Here is a 17,302-nt window from a genome sequence, read left to right as displayed (position 1 = left end):
ACAAGAAACAGGCAAGAACACAGAACTCGGAAGTGGTGTAACATAATACAAGGACTCCGTAACAAACACTAAACAAGCAGGGTATATATACACAGAACAAGACAATCATGATGATGGGGAATAGGCTGAGTGCAATGATCAGTGATAAGGAACAGCTGAGTGCAATGATGAGACAAAGGATCGTGGGGAATGTAGTTCATAATGTGAATGACACCGTGAGAACGAGGACCTCTAGTGGACACCAGGAACATAACCAGACACTGTGACATAACCTCCCCTCTACGGAGCGGCTACCAGACGCTCCAAGACCATACAAACAAACAAGAGTCCAGGTGGGAGGTGAAGCGGTGGAGGATCAGGGGGAGGGATGGGGGGCCAGGTCCATGAAGGGGAACCAGAACAGGAGGTGATGGCTCAACCGGCGGCCAAGGCAAGACAGACAGTCTATCAGGCGGCCAGGGCGGAGACGATCCCTCGGGCGGCCAGGGCGGAGACGATCCCTCGGGCGGCCAGGGCGGAGACGATCCCTCGGGCGGCCAGGGCGGAGACGATCCCTCGGGCGGCCAGGGGGGAGACGATCCCTCGGGCGGCCAGGTCGGTGAAGACCCTTCGGGCGGCCAGGGCGGTGACGATCCCTCGGGCGGCCAGGGCGGTGAAGACCCTTCGGGCGGCCAGGGCGGTGAAGACCCCTCGGGCGGCCAGGGCGGTGAAGACCCCTCGGGCGGCCAGGGCGGTGAAGACCCCTCGGGCGGCCAGGGCGGTGAAGACCCTTCGGGCGGCCAGGGCGGTGAAGACCTCTCGGGCGGCCAGGGCGGTGAAGACCCCTCGGGCGGCCAGGGCGGTGAAGACCCCTCGGGCGGCCAGGGCGGTGAAGACCCTTCGGGCGGCCAGGGCGGTGAAGACCCCTCGGGCGGCCAGGGCGGCGAAGACCCTTCGGGCGGCCAGGCCGGCGAAGACCCCTCGGGCGGCCAGGGCGGCGAAGACCCTTCGGGCGGCCGTGGCGGGGACACCGGCTCAGGAACTGCAGCAGGCACCGGCTCAAGAACTGCAGCAGGCACCGGCTCAAGAACTGCAGCAGGCACCGGCTCAAGAACTGCAGCAGGCACCGGCTCAAGAACTGCAGCAGGCACCGGCTCGGGAGCAGCAGCAGGCACCGGCTCGGGAGCAGCAGCAGGCACCGGCTCGGGAGCAGCAGCAGGCACCGGCTCGGGAGCAGCAGCAGACACCGGCTCGGGAGCAGACACCGGCTCGGGAACAGACACCGGCTCGGGAACAGACACCGGCTCAAGAACAGGCTCCGATCCTGGAACGGCAGACCCTGGCATGTCCAGGATCCGAGCCAGACGCTCTAGGTAATCCATCATAGCCTTGGCGGCCACACAAATGGGCATATCCTGATCAATCCCTGGCTGGGCAGACGTGACGTGAACAGTCTCTGGCTGGGCAGACGTGACGTGAACAGTCTCTGGCTGGGCAGACGTGACGTGAACAGTCTCTCGCTGGGCAGACGGGACGTGAACAGTCTCTCGCTGGGCAGACGGGACGTGAACAGTCTCTCGCTGGGCAGACGTGACGTGAACAGTCTCTCGCTGGGCAGACGTGACGTGAACAGTCTCTGACTGGGCAGACGTGACGTGAACAGTCTCTCGCTGGGCAGACGGGACGTGAACAGTCTCTCGCTGGGCAGACGGGGCGTGAACAGTCTCTCGCTGGGCAGACGGGGCGTGAACAGTCTCTCGCTGGGCAGACGGGGCGTGAACAGTCTCTCGCTGGGCAGACGGGACGTGAACAGTCTCTCGCTGGGCAGACGGGACGTGAACGGTCTCTCGCTGGGCAGACGGGAGGTGAAACATCTCTCTATCTCCTCCTCTATGACGACCTCCACGGGTCCCGCGGAACTTTACCAACCGGGTCCCCTTAAACAACTCCCTTCTCTCCCGCTCGGTGGCTGGGGAAGAGATGTTGCAAAACATACTGCTGGATCTAGTTGTGACGGAGTCCTTCTGTCACGACACACACACGGGAAACAGGGGTTAGATCCAATCGCAGTATTTTAATGGGGTAATCCGTACTCACAACAGTCCAGGCAAGGGTCAAAATCCATATAAGCAATCCAAAACACAAGAAACAGGCAAGAACACAGAACTCGGAAGTGGTGTAACATAATACAAGGACTCCGTAACAAACACTAAACAAGCAGGGTATATATACACAGAACAAGACAATCATGATGATGGGGAATAGGCTGAGTGCAATGATCAGTGATAAGGAACAGCTGAGTGCAATGATGAGACAAAGGATCGTGGGGAATGTAGTTCATAATGTGAATGACACCGTGAGAACGAGGACCTCTAGTGGACACCAGGAACATAACCAGACACTGTGACATCTATAGAATGTATTACCATTTTTGGAAGGGATGAAGGTATATATTGAGAAGCTAGCCACTGAACCGGAGCGACCTTTCTGCAGAAGTTGCTCGGCTTTGTTTGTGAATAAAGTCTAATATTTCTGGCATCAAAGATCTCTGAGAAGTCATTTCCCCAAAAGACTGAAACCACGACAATATGCGCGACCGACGGTGATAGGTTTAGATAAAGGTTTGAGTGACTAATCAATTTATTTATTTAATGTTATCCGTGTTATATTTCATCTGCAATGACAATGTGGACCTTTATAAAGATCAGTTTGGCCATTAACTTTTAAATGCATCATTATTATGCATTAATATGAGGAGAGTCTCCGCATGAAAGACCCGCGACTGCTGATCAACGTGCTTTTTAATTTTTTTTAAATTTAAATGAAATGCGGAGGAATTTAACTGTGACAAGATGATTGACAGGCCAGTTTACTGTGACAGGAAGCGACCGAGAGCAACCGTTAAAGATGCAATTGTATGACGTGATATAGTATGTCCCAAAGCTTGTCTACTCTTTTGCTACACACTCAAGTTTATTTCTTCACAAATAGAGTACATACTTTTCGGGCGTATAAGTAGGTGAATTGGGACCAGCATATTGCTACTGTTGACAATCCAGTGTCTTCCGTAATTGTGTCTGGCCCAATGAGACGTCAGTGGGCGGAGTTGGTGTAAATAGCCTCTGCCAACAAAGCCCGCCTTAGTGTAAATAGACACTCCGATATAAGATAGGCTATATTAAAAGGTTTTCTATCTTTAATCTTAATCTAAATAACTTTTATTATTAATATTATGCAATGTGTCATTTATTTTTGTTTAATCAGAATTAAACAGTGGAAGAAAGTGGTTTTAAATCCCCCAGCACTGCACATGTTGATAACCAAAGAGTTTTAGAGTTTTGGTTTCCATTGACTTCCATTGTGTGTGTAATGTATATATAAAACCTTCTCAAACTATCATATTTTATGTTTGACAGAAGAAAGAAAGGCAACAACTCACTCCAGCTGCATTTTATCATTAGCATCTGTTCCTCTGTTTTCATGGTTACCCAGCTGGTAACCCCATCAACTTTTTTTTTTTTTTTTACCTCTAGTTTATATCTAGCCTTGGTAACAGCTTTGAGCTTAATTAAATATCATTTCACTCACTGCGACTTAGAAATAGTCCACTTTGTTGGCAGAGGCTATTTACACTAACTCCGCCCACTGACTGAAAAGTCCACTCAAAAGTGAATCTCCTGTCATTATTTACAAATCTGAATGACTTTTTTTATTCTGTGAAAAACAAAATGTAAATTTTTGAAAAATATAATGAAAACGAATGAGGTCTGGTGCTTTTTAATTAAATTACAGTTTCTTTTGATGTTACACACCCTTAACCCCCAAACTCATGTCATGTGATAGTTTTTTGTAGAATTAATGGTTTTTAACACCTACAGGTATACTTATTTGTGTTGCTGCAAGTGTTTAGTTAATTTGCATGGGAGTTAGGGTTAGGGTTAAGGACTGGGGCTGTTAGGGCCAGTTAGGGACTGAAATGAAGCCCACTCAAGGGACCAATAGCTGCCTTTCCACTGTCGGGCCAGTGCGGGCCAGTGCGAGCCAGTGTTAACAGCGCGCCAGATGGGGCCAGTAGCCGCAGACTTTGAATATTATATGCTTTGTCTAAATTCTTCAAACAGTCTCAGGTATTTTCTATAATCATATATGTATTTATAGCATGCATATTTATACAATAGATAAGCTTTTTAGCACTGCATAAATATATTCTGCCTCATACTGTTATCAGAATCCCCATCGGATCGCAATCGGAAGTTATTTCACACACTTGCTGGTGTCTGAAAGTGAGTTTTAAGCTGAAAATTGTTTAAAATGTCTTTAATGTTGAGGTTAGCTGTTAGCCTGATATGAAAACCTTTTAAACGACGAGCATTGTTGTTGACTCTCAAACTTCGCCTCTGTTCATGACCACTCCTCAAGCACCTCTTGGCCCACTTTGGACCATGACGAAGCACGATCAAGCCCCTGGAAGCCCTGGAGCCCCTGAATGCTCGCTTTTGGCCCGACAGTGGAAACACGGCTACTGTACCCCTACCAGGAGCTCTCAGTACCCCTGCTTTAAGATACTCTGAAGCCAAATTAGATAACATTGGCATCGGTACAGAAGAGGATTATGAAGACCGTGTAGGCCAGGGCTTCTCAACTCTGGCCCTCGAGTTCCACTTTCCTGCAGAGTTTAGCTCCAACCCTGATCAAACTCATCTGTCTGTAGCTTTCTATTCATCCTGAAGATCTTGGATTTGTCCGAAAGCCTAAAAATCCAGCCTTTCGGAGGATGCTTTCGAGGAAGGCATCAAGGTGTGTCCGAATCCAGTGTTAGCTTCACTTCCTGTCTCCTGAGTCATTTGACTCTTATGAACCAGTTATTTTTGGTGAATCAAATACACATCACACAACCAGTGTTGCTTAACTCAGAAACAAATGGACTGTTTTTCCATTATTTATATATTATTATTTTCCACAACACTTCTAATCGTTTATTTTGACCTGATTGTGTAGGATATTTGTGGATTGTGGATTTATATTTGACGATCCCGAGGAGATCCCAATCATTAAAACTAATAGCAGAGTTGGATACGGAATCTTTTAAGCCTATTGTTTTTCTATCAGTTTCCATCTTGTTGAATGGAAATAAATGCATTTATTTAATTAATTTGTATGGTGTAATGAAATGTGTATGTGTTCAGCTACATCTAACTGTTTTGATACTGTGTCATTTTTAGATTCAGAATGTTTTTCAATATGGTATTACTGTAGAAATGTAGCAGTGGAGTCTTATGCAGTTTTGTATTATGTTATTGTTTTAAACTTAAGTTTAACAGTTTTGAAAAGAGTATGTAAACATGCAGATTGACCTGTAGGCATTTAGAGTTTTGGCGGTGTTTGTGTCTAAGTGTGAAAATAATTTAAAGATATAGTTATTGAATGCATTTTGTGCCAAAGCAATGATTAATGATCCACAGTTAAGCCCACAACTGCTGTTGTGACCTAAGTATTGAGAAATTGGTCCTAGTGATTGTAAAAAAACTAAGGGGCGGTTTACACAACACTGTTTTCAACTAAAAACAGAAACGTTTTTTGCATTTTGGCCATTCATTTACACGACTACGGCGTTTTGTGGGCATGAAAAAGCTAATTTTTGAAACCGATTCTGTTATTGTCTCCGTGTAAACAACTACAAAAACGTGAATTTGTGAAAACGGTGATGTCTTGCGCATGCGTATCACATGTTCAGTCTATAGCATGTAGTGTTTCTTTACAAAGTGACATCGCCAACTACTGGCCTGGCAGAATAATACAGCGTTTTTAGTAAGTTTCTTGGATCTGTGTGGACGGGGATCATTTTGACAACGTTGTCATCTGTTCACGAAAACGTTTTGAGTACACCATTGTTGTGGAAACATACCCTAAAATGCATACTAAGTTCTTAGAAATGTAATCTTTGTATTCCTGTTTTGGTTGGTTTTGGAAAAAATGCATGCCACAGTAATACAATGATCAACCAATATTCACATCTGTTTGTTCATCTGTGGTAATTTCAGGCAAAGAAATATCATGGCAATTTGGCAACTTTTTTGTTTTTGCACAAAAATAAATATTTAACAGATTGTAAGTCATATTACATTATATTTTTTTTGTATGTGAAAGACACCATTTTATGGATTCTGACATGGACTATGAGAGACCAAATGTCGAGACTATCAAGTGTGTGGTGGTCGGGGACAACGCAGTTGGAAAGACCCGGCTAATCTGTGCCCGGGCCTGCAATGCGACGCTAACACAGTACCAGCTACTTGCCACTCATGTGCCCACCGTCTGGGCAATAGATCAGTACAGAGTCTGCCAGGAGGTGAGGAATGCCCTAATTTCATATTCTCACTCATTCAAAGAAAGGTATATAAAAGGAATATTGATGGAAAAACATGTGATGGATGCCACTGTAATCTATAAATGATCTAATATTTGTTTTTTTAAATGTACTGTACGCAGTTTCTCGGGTAAATCTCCATGCATGTGATAGATGTGTCTTCCCGGCCAGGTTCTAGAAAGGTCCAGGGATGTGGTGGATGATGTCAGTGTGTCCTTGCGTCTCTGGGACACTTTTGGTGACCATCACAAGGACCGCAGATTTGCGTATGGCAGGTGAACTTGGATCATTATCTCTCTACTTCATACTAAATGAAGTATACTCATTTATAAATCATTAGGGATATTTTTTATCGTTGCCTTTATTTGGATGTTATACATATTTTGCAAGAATACTGGACAAACAGACTATGTGGAATATAAAAAAGAAAATTATAAAAGCTGTTTTCAAGCTCTTTACATCAGTGTTTTACCACAAACATGTGAAATTGTCACATTCTACAGAACTGTATCAGATTAAACTTTGCTCTCACTGATAAGCTTATAGTATACTGAGGTCAAAGGTGACCCGAAAAAGGTTACCCAGCTACCTAAACAATTTGAAGCTGTATAAGTTAATGAGTTGTCTCTGATTTGCTAACAGGTCTGATGTGGTGGTGTTGTGTTTCTCCATTGCAAACCCAAACTCCCTCCACCATGTGAGGACAATGTGGTACCCTGAGATCAAGCATTTCTGTCCCAGAGCTCCTGTTATCCTAGTGGGCTGCCAGCTAGACCTGCGGTACGCTGACTTGGAGGCAGTGAACAGAGCTCGCCGCCCACTGGCCAGGTAACTATTGGTAGCCGTCAATGCTGCACCTGCGCAGAGTTTAGCTCCAACACACCTTCCTGAAAGTTTCTTGCGATCCTGAAGACCTTGAATAGCTGGCTCAGCTGTGTCAAAATCTATAGATATACAAAGACGGTTCACTCTTATTACTTATGAATGGGAGAAACTGCAACACACAATATGGCGGAATATGTCCCAAACTTCTAAATAAATGAGCCAATCGCCAATTGGTAAAGTCATTGCGTCACTGCCCATAGAAAACCTGAGACGTGCGCTTAGGACTGCACATGCACATTGGCTCGTGTAGTCTGAAAAATAAGCTTTTTTAGTGATATTTGAGCATTAGAAACAACATTCAGGTACGATTTTGTTGCTGATTTGAAATATGTTATTTAATTGTGAGATCGGCAAGCAGTTTTTGAGATTTCAGGATTCCCCCATTCCAATAGATAGATCTTGGATGCCCGAAATAGCTGCCCAGAAGTGTTGCAAATATGGCCGCCGAGTGAACAGACTTTCCTTGAAAGGGACTTTGGGTGTGTTTAATTCAAGGGGGTAATCCATCAGCCGGAAGTTGAAGCCTCGCGGGAGCCGCCATTGTAGCAGACCATCACCTGCTGTTAGCATAACATTGACTCTCATTCATTTTGGCGTCACTTTGACAGCGAATAACTTTACATCTGAGGCGTCCAAAGACTTCATTTGTCCATTATTAATTTCTAAAGAAACACGACAATGTATATAAAATGTTACATTACTTTGTATCTTACGTTATAGCCCCGTAGAAGCCGTTTTTTTTTTAAATAGGCTAAAGATTGCGTCATAACCACGGGACTTTCTGTCGCACAATAGAGACCGTATAGACAGGAGGAGAAGCTCGCAGGCAATCTTTAACTGTCTATGAGGCAATCGGGAGGACATGGAGGCACAAAGTCAAGGTAGAAGCCCATAAATAGAGAGTCTATAAAAGCAATGGGACAAAATATTTCAACAACGTTTTTGAGGAATTAGGTGATTTCAGATTTATCTTGGCACAGCTACTAGAAGATTTTCAACTGCCAGACTGTCGTCACGCTCAGTTTGAGCCTGCGCAGTCGCTCAGACATCAGACATGAAGTGCAATAATCGGGCTTCAAGTCTTCTCCGTTGAAATCAATGGGGTCGCTCTGTCCATTTCTTTTACTGTCTATGGTTTAATTATAAATTAAACCATAGACAGTGGTTGTAACCCCCCTCCCCCCCACAGTTGTAAACCTATGTCCCTATCAATTCTACAGACTACCATTTCTGTAACAATATTTTAAATAAGTTGGTCACTACAAACAGTACAATTCTGTCATCGTATACGCACTCTCATTTTGTTCTGAACTTGTGTCGATGCGTCTTGACTCATTGCTGTATATTCAAATGAACGTGAAAATTTGAGAGCAGTGGTTAAGGGGAAGTTTTCAGTGAATAATTACTTAAATTGCAATCTGTTCCTAATGCAACACTATTGAATAACTTCATAATATTGTGTATGAGATGTATGGAATAATTTGAAGGTACTTTAATGGTGCTATCTTGTAATATTTGAAGCTCGGCTGCCAGGGGTGTCCAATACTGCTCCTGAAGGGGCCACTTTCATGCAGAGTTCAGCTCCAACTATTATTAAACACACCTGAACCAGCTAATCAAGATCTTCAGACTCACTGGCTGTGTCCGAAAGCTGAAAAATGCTGCCTCTGTGGGCAGGATACAAAGGTTGGAAGGCAACCAGGCACGTCCAAATCCAGTGATCGTGCCACATCCTGTACCTTCACCTGATTGATTTTCAAAGGCAGCATTGATGTATCATTCACTGCCTTTGATATCCCACAATCCTGTGTGTTCCATTCCGTGACAGTTGAGCAACAAATAAATATGACGTCTGAAAGTTGCAGTTGGTGGTCAGTTTCTGAGTAAATGTTCTTTTTTCACCAACTTTTACCAATTTTGATGTCATTTCTAGCAAGAAATGTTGTATTGTAGTAATTATTTGCTTAATTATCACTAAAGCTCTCTCTATTTCTCTTTATCTGCTGTAGATCATTAAACTATTATGCTGCCTCAGAAGTCTGTCTGAAATCAGTTTCTTGAGATACCTTCATACGCCAATTCAACCGCTGCCTGCAAAGTCATTGCCTGATAGGGCAGTGAGAAAACAAGTCAGCTGTCTAAGCTGGCTACGTCTAAAAGCTTATGGGAGATGACGTATAGCCTCACTGCCCTATCTGGCAATGACTTTGCAGGCAGCGGCATTGGCGCATGAAGGTACCTCAGGAACTGATTTTTAATGACCACAGAGAGTCAGGACCTCGGTTTAACGTCTCAGGTGCTTGTTACAGTATAGTGTCCCCATCACTATACTGGGGCGTTAGGACCCACACAGACCACTGGGTGAGCATCCCCTACTGGCCTCACTAACACCTCTTCCAGCAGCAACCTGGTTTTCCCAGGAGGTCTCCCATCCAGGTACTGACCAGGCTCAACCCCTGCTTAGCTTCAGTGGGCAACCAGTCTTTGGCTACAGGGTAATATGGCTGTAAACAGGATGTGACACGATCATTGCATTCAGATGTGCCTAGTTGCCTTCTTACCTATGTATGCTGCCTGCAGAGGCAGCATTTTTGAGCTTTTGGACAGAGCTACTAGAAACTTTCATGCAGGTGTGTTGGAGATAAAATCTGCAGGACGTTGACCCTCCAGGAGCATTTCTTGAACACCCTTTACCTATGCCCATTCACTTTCATTGTACAGTAAAGAGTAAGTCTTTTGGTTTTCTCACAGGTTTGGAATGACACGAGGGTGGTAAATGGTGACAGAATTTTCATTTTGGAGAGTGCTAGTCCTTTAGTATGATGACACATTGCTTTTTTTTTGTTTCAGACCCATTAAATCCAATGAGATATTGGCGCCAGAGAAAGGCCGTGAGGTGGCTAAAGAACTAGGTGTCCCGTATTATGAGACCAGCATAGTTGCTCAGTTCGGGGTTAAGGACGTTTTCGACAACGCCATCCGTGCAGCCCTCATTTCCCGCCGTCATCTGCAGTTCTGGAAGTCTCATTTACGAAATGTTCAAAGGCCACTCCTCCAAGCTCCCTTCCTTCCCCCTAAACCTCCCCCACCCATTATCACCGTTCCCGCCCCTCCCAGTAACATAGAAGAGCACCCTAGCCGCCTTCTGGAGGACCCGCTGTGCGCTGACGTCATCTTAGTCCTCCAGGAACGGCAGAGGATCTTCGCCCATCGCATTTACCTTGCCACATCCTCGTCCAAGTTCTACGATCTCTTCTTGACCGAACCACGTGTTTCTGAGGGGACCGAACGGGAGCGAGAACGACCCAGAGGACCACCACTTTCTGGCCGGGATTTGCTGATGCGCGCAGCTAGTTTTGACGTTTGTGAAAGTAGCGACGACGGAGATAGAGCAAACTTGCGTTCTTGCACCAGTGATGGAACTCTAAAAGGCGACGGAGATCGCCGTGGTCGTCTGTTCCCTGCCTTGAGTCGTGCTTTCATTAGCATCCAAGAAGAATTGGTGGATGACCCCGTCACCTTCAACCCTAGAAAAATGACTGTTGTGCACATGGACCCTTCAATGCAACCCGGTCCCTTCCGATCCGTGTTGCGGTACCTTTACACAGGTAAACTAGATGAACGTGAGAAAGAGCTAATGCAGGTGGCTCACATCGCGGAGCTGCTGGAAGTGTTTGACCTGCGTATGATGGTGGCAAACATCCTGAACGATGAGGCCTTCATGAATCAGGAGATCACCAAGGCCTTTCACGTGAGACGCACAAATCGAGTGAAAGAATGTCTGGCCAAAGGGACCTTCTCTGGTGAGAGGCATGTGAACTGTATGTATGCTTGGCAGTTATTAGGGATGGGCCAGCAAAATTGTCTAGTCATCCAAAAAGCAAAAATGTTGTTAATAAGATGGACTAGGGCGCTTATTTAGTTTGCCATTCTTTTTTTTTTTTTTTTTTACATGAACTTAAAAGTACATTTCAAGGCAGTTACACAATTACAATTGTAATTGCTCTACAATTTTCACAGTGTTTTTCTTGATAGTGTTTTTTAATAATATAAAAAAATGGAATTTCATAATTATCCTTTATATGTGCCAATATGACAACAAACTGAAATATTTACCAACTGTACATATATTTTCCCTAAAACCTTCTGTATTTGAAAAATGCCACATGAATTCACAAATTTCCTTGAGAGATTTTGAGTAACACAATCAAATAGTTGATTCAGGGTTTTAAAGTTAGTTATTAAACAGACAGTTTGAACTGATTCACAAATAATACTTTAGGAAACCTAATGGTGCATTAAAATTATCGCATTTATTAAGTGCTTGATTTTTATATCACCAGCTAAATGATCACAATTATGTAATGAATATTCAATATATCACCCAGTCCTAAAAATCTGTTTGTGTCATTAGCATTCTTATATTTGTCAGTTACACTAACTGTGCATAGAATTAGTTTAGTTTTGCTATTCCTTCTCCTGTTTCATGCAAATGTCCTTATTTGTCACCCCAACCTTCCTGTGTCATGTAGAATAAAACTGTCAGCTGTATATTAAAAAGCAAACTTCTGCATTTTTGGTATCTGCACACATTGGGTGTGTACAGTGTCCATCCTAGCGGAAGGTCGAACAGCATTTTTTCATATAACCAAAGCAAATTTGTCAGATGGGCTCAAGCAGAATATCCCTTCAAGCTATTTTCCCCTCTACTTCAGCTTAATTTTTCACCCCCATAGAGAAAAACAAGACCCCATATTTTGTCAGCTGGCTTTCGGTTTTTATAATCAGTGCTCTTCTGGTAGTGAGAACCGGTGTGGACATATTGTGTTTTTCAGCACTCTCGGGGTTTGGAGGACATCAAGCTGTCTTGTAATGCTGACCAAGCTTTTATCATAAACACTGAGAAACAATTCTATTTATTTATACTTGACTCTAGCACTATGATTGAGTTTTAGTGGAATGTAATATTGAGCCACTGTTAAGTTATCAAGATGATATGGTCCAAAATCCTATTGGTCGAATTTGAGATTGAAGGATCTTTTTATGATATAGAAATGATATGCCATTATAATAGTGATTTGAAAAGCTACAGAAGGTCTTCTGTCCTGTGCTACAGATGTGGTGTTCAGATTGGATGATGGCACCATTATGGCCCATAAACCACTGCTCATCTCAAGCTGTGATTGGATGTCAGCCATGTTTGGTGGACCATTTGTGGAGAGTTGTACAAAAGAGGTAACGTGCATTCGCATATATCCAGTACCAGTGGTAAAACTGAACTACTGTTTGTGGTCTGTATTTGAATGGACACGTCATGTAAAACTTCATAATTTGTCTAACATGACCCAGTGTAGTTCTTGATAGGAATCTGATGAACATCTGGAATTTTTATGCATTTGAAAATCGGAAAGATCAGATGGATATACTTTTGAATAAATTTTTTTTGATGGACAAACAGATTATTTCTCAACATTTGGATAGATCTAGTTTTAACCCTATGAAGCCTACTGAATCATATTTGATACAAAAATCTCCAAGGCCTCTAAGTGATCAACATTATCAAAATTGGAAGAACTTTATTTTGATAGTCCCCTTTAGACATTCTACAAACTATAAGTAACTTTGCAGCTACATGTCAACTAGAGTATTAGTAGACTGTCTGCTTAATATCTGATAACTCTTTATTTTGATGCTCCCCCAACAGACATTCTACTGACTATAAGTAACTTGGCAACTACAAGTCAACTTATTCTACTAACCCGAACCCCAACACCTAACCATAACCTACCAGTCTATTGCTACTCTAATGAGAGTTAGTTGACATGTAGCTGCAAAGTTACTTATAGTTAGTAGAATGTCTAAAGTGGACTATCGAAAAAAGTAACCGTAAAATATTGCTGAAAAATCTGTTGTACACACTACACAGTTTACTACATTGTCATTGTCCGATTAATTTACTTTTTTATCAAGTAAGGCCTTTTAGTATAATACTAGTATAATAAACTTGTGGTTCACGTGTCTTTTTGCTGTGAGATCTCCAATGATTTGTATAAAGTAAACTTATGAATAACTTATATTGTTAGTAATATTTTAAGATGAATACTTACTGGACTAAATCAACTTAAGTTTACTTGAATATCCATATATTCTTTTTTAGAAAAATCATGTTAAAATGTATCAAATATGATACAAAATGGCTTTTGAGGAACGTTTATTTGTTCCCTTTCAGTCAGTCACGTTCGACGTTACATAAGAACTGAACTGACGAATTGGGATCTCGCCTGAGAGCCCAATCACCTTAGAGTAAACTAAATGGGGGGGAGCCTTTCTTCCCGAATGTACATGAAGAACTTTGGCAGTATGGAAGAATATTGGTGCCAATAGGGAGTGCCAAAGATGGCAAAATCTGCGTAAAAAGTTCTTCCTCTCTCGCTGCCCTTGATGGTGGGGCAGTTCCATGGGGATTCCCTAGGTGGAGTGTGCAGTTACGGTGCATACCCGCAATGTGTTGCCACCTGTTGGGGTCATCCACAGCTCCCGTCCAGCACCTGTGGGACAACAGCCACACCTGCCGCTGGGGCTTATAATGCTGCTGGTCAGGCCACCTCCGCCCTGCATGTGATGGCACCCTGCAAGTCTACTAAGCCAAAGCAAAAGAGCTTGAGTTCTGAGCCAGGGTTGATGCAGGAACTAAGCATGATGACTGACCATGATCAAGTCACAGCGCAGGGCCTCGGCCAGACGATCTCCACTTTGGTGGTCCAGAAGTGCCCCCTGGCTAAACCTTGTAGGGGTGCGAGATGTCGACAAAGCGTGAGAGGGCACGGATGACAGTGTGCAACGCTATGCCTTGCCACTCTCATCCCCCTCTCTTATCGACAACGGCCAGCGGTGTGCGGTTCAAGGACGCAATGCCTTCTCACACACACCCTGCTCAACTCTGGAGCCAGGTAAGACCTTCCGGGTCGGGTCCCTGCACTCCACCTCGCTACGTCTGTGGTCCCTCTGACCCCACTTGTACAGTCCCTGGGGACCTGGCTCATTTGGACCATCAGACTTGGCTATGTGATTCAGTTCGCCTGGCGTCCCCACAAGTTCAGGGGCATTCAGTTCACTTCCGTGCTGGACAAGGATGCTCCTGTCTTACGGGTAGAAATCACAATGGAGCCGGTCCCTCCTGCCGATATGAAGTCAGGGTTCAACAGCCCCTACTTGATTGTACCCAAGTAAGGCAGTGGGTTATGGCCAATTTTGGATCTGCGAGTTTTGAATCGCATCCTTCACAAGCTCCTGTTCAAAACACTAATGCAGAATCACATTTTTTAATTCATCTGTCCCCGATATTGGCTTGCAGCTATCGACCTGAAGGATGCGTATATTCATGTTTTGATTATCCCTCGACACAGACCATTCGACACAGACCATTCCTAAGCTTTGCGTTCGAGGGTCGGCATATCAATACAAAGTCCTCTCCTTCGGGCTGTTTCTGCCCCCTCACATTGTCACGAAGGTCGTGGAGGCAGCACTAGTATCTTTAAGGGAGCAAGGCGTTCGCATTCTCAACTTCCTTGACGACTGTCTCATACTGGCCCACTCACGAGAGCAGTTATGCAAACAAAGGGATATGGTTCTCAGGCACCTCAGCCATCTGGGGCTTTGGGTCAACTGGGAAAAGAGCAAACTCGTGCAGAGGATATCTTTTCCCGGAATGGAGTTGGAGTCGGTCAACCTGACAGCACGCCTCATGCAGGAATGTGCTCAGTCGGTGCTGAACTGCCTGAACTCGCTCAAGGGCAGGATGGCGGCCCCACTAAAACTTTTACAGAGGCTCCTGGGGTATATGGGATCCGCAGCCACAGTAACACTGCTTGGATTGCTTCATAGGAGGCTGCTTAAGCACTGGCTTCCAGGCTGAGTTCTGAGATGGGCGTGGCAATGTGTTACGCACCGGGTGACAATCAACCCGTCCTGTTGCCAAACCTTCAGCCCGTGGTCAGACCTTGCCTTTCTACGGGCAGGAGTTCCCCTAGAACAAGTGTCCAGGCATGCTGTTGTCTCCACGGATACCTCCACCACTGGCTAGGATGCCACGAACAACGGGCATGCAGTCTCAGGCGTTTGGATGAGACCCCAACCCCAAGGCTGTCTCTAAGCAGAGGTTGGCCGACTGGATAGTGGATGCTATGGTCTTGACGTGACCATATGTTGTGATTCCTACAGCAAAACCTTATGTGTATTTTCCCACGGTATGCTTCCCTGTCGGCGAGTCTGTCTTTCCCTTGGCAGAGCCCACCCTGCCGTCTCTGCCGGTAATGACTCCCCCCTAACTAGGCCGTAGCTACTCCAAAGACCTACCATATGTTGCACTACCCTATCGGGCAGTCCATATGTGTAATCTCCACATGATACCTCCCTACTGGCAGGATGTGGCCTCCGTATCGTTCCTTTCCGCTTGGAAAAGGCACGCTTTCCCAGTGTTATTATTCAATAGTCTCACTGTATGAGTCAGAAGGAACCGCAGTGATTGACCTTCTCTGTGTAAAACCCTGTCCTATCTTCTGCTCCAGTAGGTGCAGGGCGATCCAGGTGGCTTACACTTACACAAACCGCTGGAAGGGGCAACAATAGCTTTGGTAGGGATCCCAATTCGTCAGTTCAGTTCTGACGTAACGTGACTGACTGAAAGGGAACATCTCGGTTACGTATTTAACCCTCGTTCCCTGAAGGAGAGAACGGAGACGTTATGTCCCATCGCCACAATTGCTGTACCACTGCTGAACGGTCAGGACACACCGCCTCAGCTCCTTAGCGGAAAACTTGAATGTGCGCTGCAAGTGCACTTCCATTCATACCCACTTTGTGGGGCGGGGTGCACGATGCAAATCTCGCACGCCAATGTTCATTGGCTCGTTTAGCTTACACTCAAAGGTGATTGTTTTGACGATTGTTCTGACAGTTCAGTTCTGACGTAACGTCTCCGTTCCCTCCTTCGTAACCGAGACGTTCATCTCTCAAACATCATTGCACCCCACAAAAAAAACTAAAGAGATTTAAAACTAAGCATTTAAGTACAAGACATATTATTTGGAGATTTAGTGTTACATTTTTTTAAATTTTATTTTATGTAAGTAGATTGTTAGGAATAATTGACGACAGGCCATTAAAGGATTAGAAAAAGTAATACACACCGAGGTGGTAATGCAGTCACGACGCGAAGCTGGTGTGCATCTTATTCCAAACATCACTTGGAATTGACAAGAAGGACTTGAAACTTGATTTCATGCAGCTAGATTGCTGCTGTCTATTAAGCAAAAGCAGGACAAAACAAATACTTAGACATTGAAAATATGGAGTGCTCATGTGATACTCTCAGACTTTTGGACCCCAGTGTATGTCAGAATGTTAGCAAACATAAATTATCTAAGAATGCTTATAGTTGGACTTTACTGATGAACACATCTGCATCCTATCAAATCGCTCTTGCATGTTACTTTAAAACTGAGGTTTTACCCCCCGTCCCCCCCTCTTTGAGATTGTTTCTGTGTTTTGTCAGGTGCTGTTTCCTAACACTACACGGAGCTGCATGCGTGCTGTGCTGGAGTATCTCTATACGGGCCGCTTCTGCTCCCGCCCAGATCTGGATGCCATGGAACTCATTGTACTTGCGAACCGTCTCTGTCTGCCTCACCTGGTTGCGCTGACAGGTACATAAATATAGCTACATACAAACAGTTTTTGGTGATAATGCACCATTTATTAAAGGTATTTTTTAAATCTTTGTTAAAGCTGCAGTCCGGCATTTTTCCTCTTTGTCGCCATCTCTGTTCGAAATCTGCAATTGCAGTCATTCGCGGAATTATCAACTTTACGTGGGTTGTAGTTCAACACCCTCGACACGGCACAGCGCGGATGAACACAATGTTTGAGGAGAGTGTGCAGCTGTCAGTCACCGCGCCGATGTGGATATTGTCATTCAGAATCACAGATTATTCTTTTTGGAAGTATGACCAACATAACAATTTTCACCGGGAAATGTCATCTGAACTAGTAAGAAACATTCACTTTTGTTCT

At 44.5% G+C, this 17,302-nt stretch overlaps 1 protein-coding gene across 3 annotated transcripts in view; it reads left to right on the top strand.

Annotated features, from left to right (window-relative positions):
• rhobtb2a (Rho related BTB domain containing 2a) overlaps nt 1-17,302 on the top strand; it is a 47,173-nt gene that overhangs the window by 2,878 nt on the left and 26,993 nt on the right. For all 3 annotated transcript variants that reach the window (XM_056246873.1, XM_056246874.1, XM_056246875.1), the window contains exons 2-7: nt 6,127-6,328; nt 6,518-6,621; nt 6,989-7,174; nt 10,082-11,034; nt 12,348-12,466; nt 16,785-16,935. In XM_056246873.1, coding sequence (XP_056102848.1) covers nt 6,127-6,328; nt 6,518-6,621; nt 6,989-7,174; nt 10,082-11,034; nt 12,348-12,466; nt 16,785-16,935 — 1,715 coding nt within the window. The remainder of the gene's footprint in view (nt 1-6,126; nt 6,329-6,517; nt 6,622-6,988; nt 7,175-10,081; nt 11,035-12,347; nt 12,467-16,784; nt 16,936-17,302) is intronic.

Source organism: Rhinichthys klamathensis, unplaced genomic scaffold, assembly GCF_029890125.1.
Source record: "Rhinichthys klamathensis goyatoka isolate OS25496 unplaced genomic scaffold, OSU_Roscu_1.1 h1tg000040l_1, whole genome shotgun sequence".
NCBI lineage: Eukaryota > Metazoa > Chordata > Actinopteri > Cypriniformes > Leuciscidae > Rhinichthys > Rhinichthys klamathensis.
Note: the sequence above shows the minus strand (reverse complement) of the source record. Positions and strands in the feature narration are given on the sequence as shown.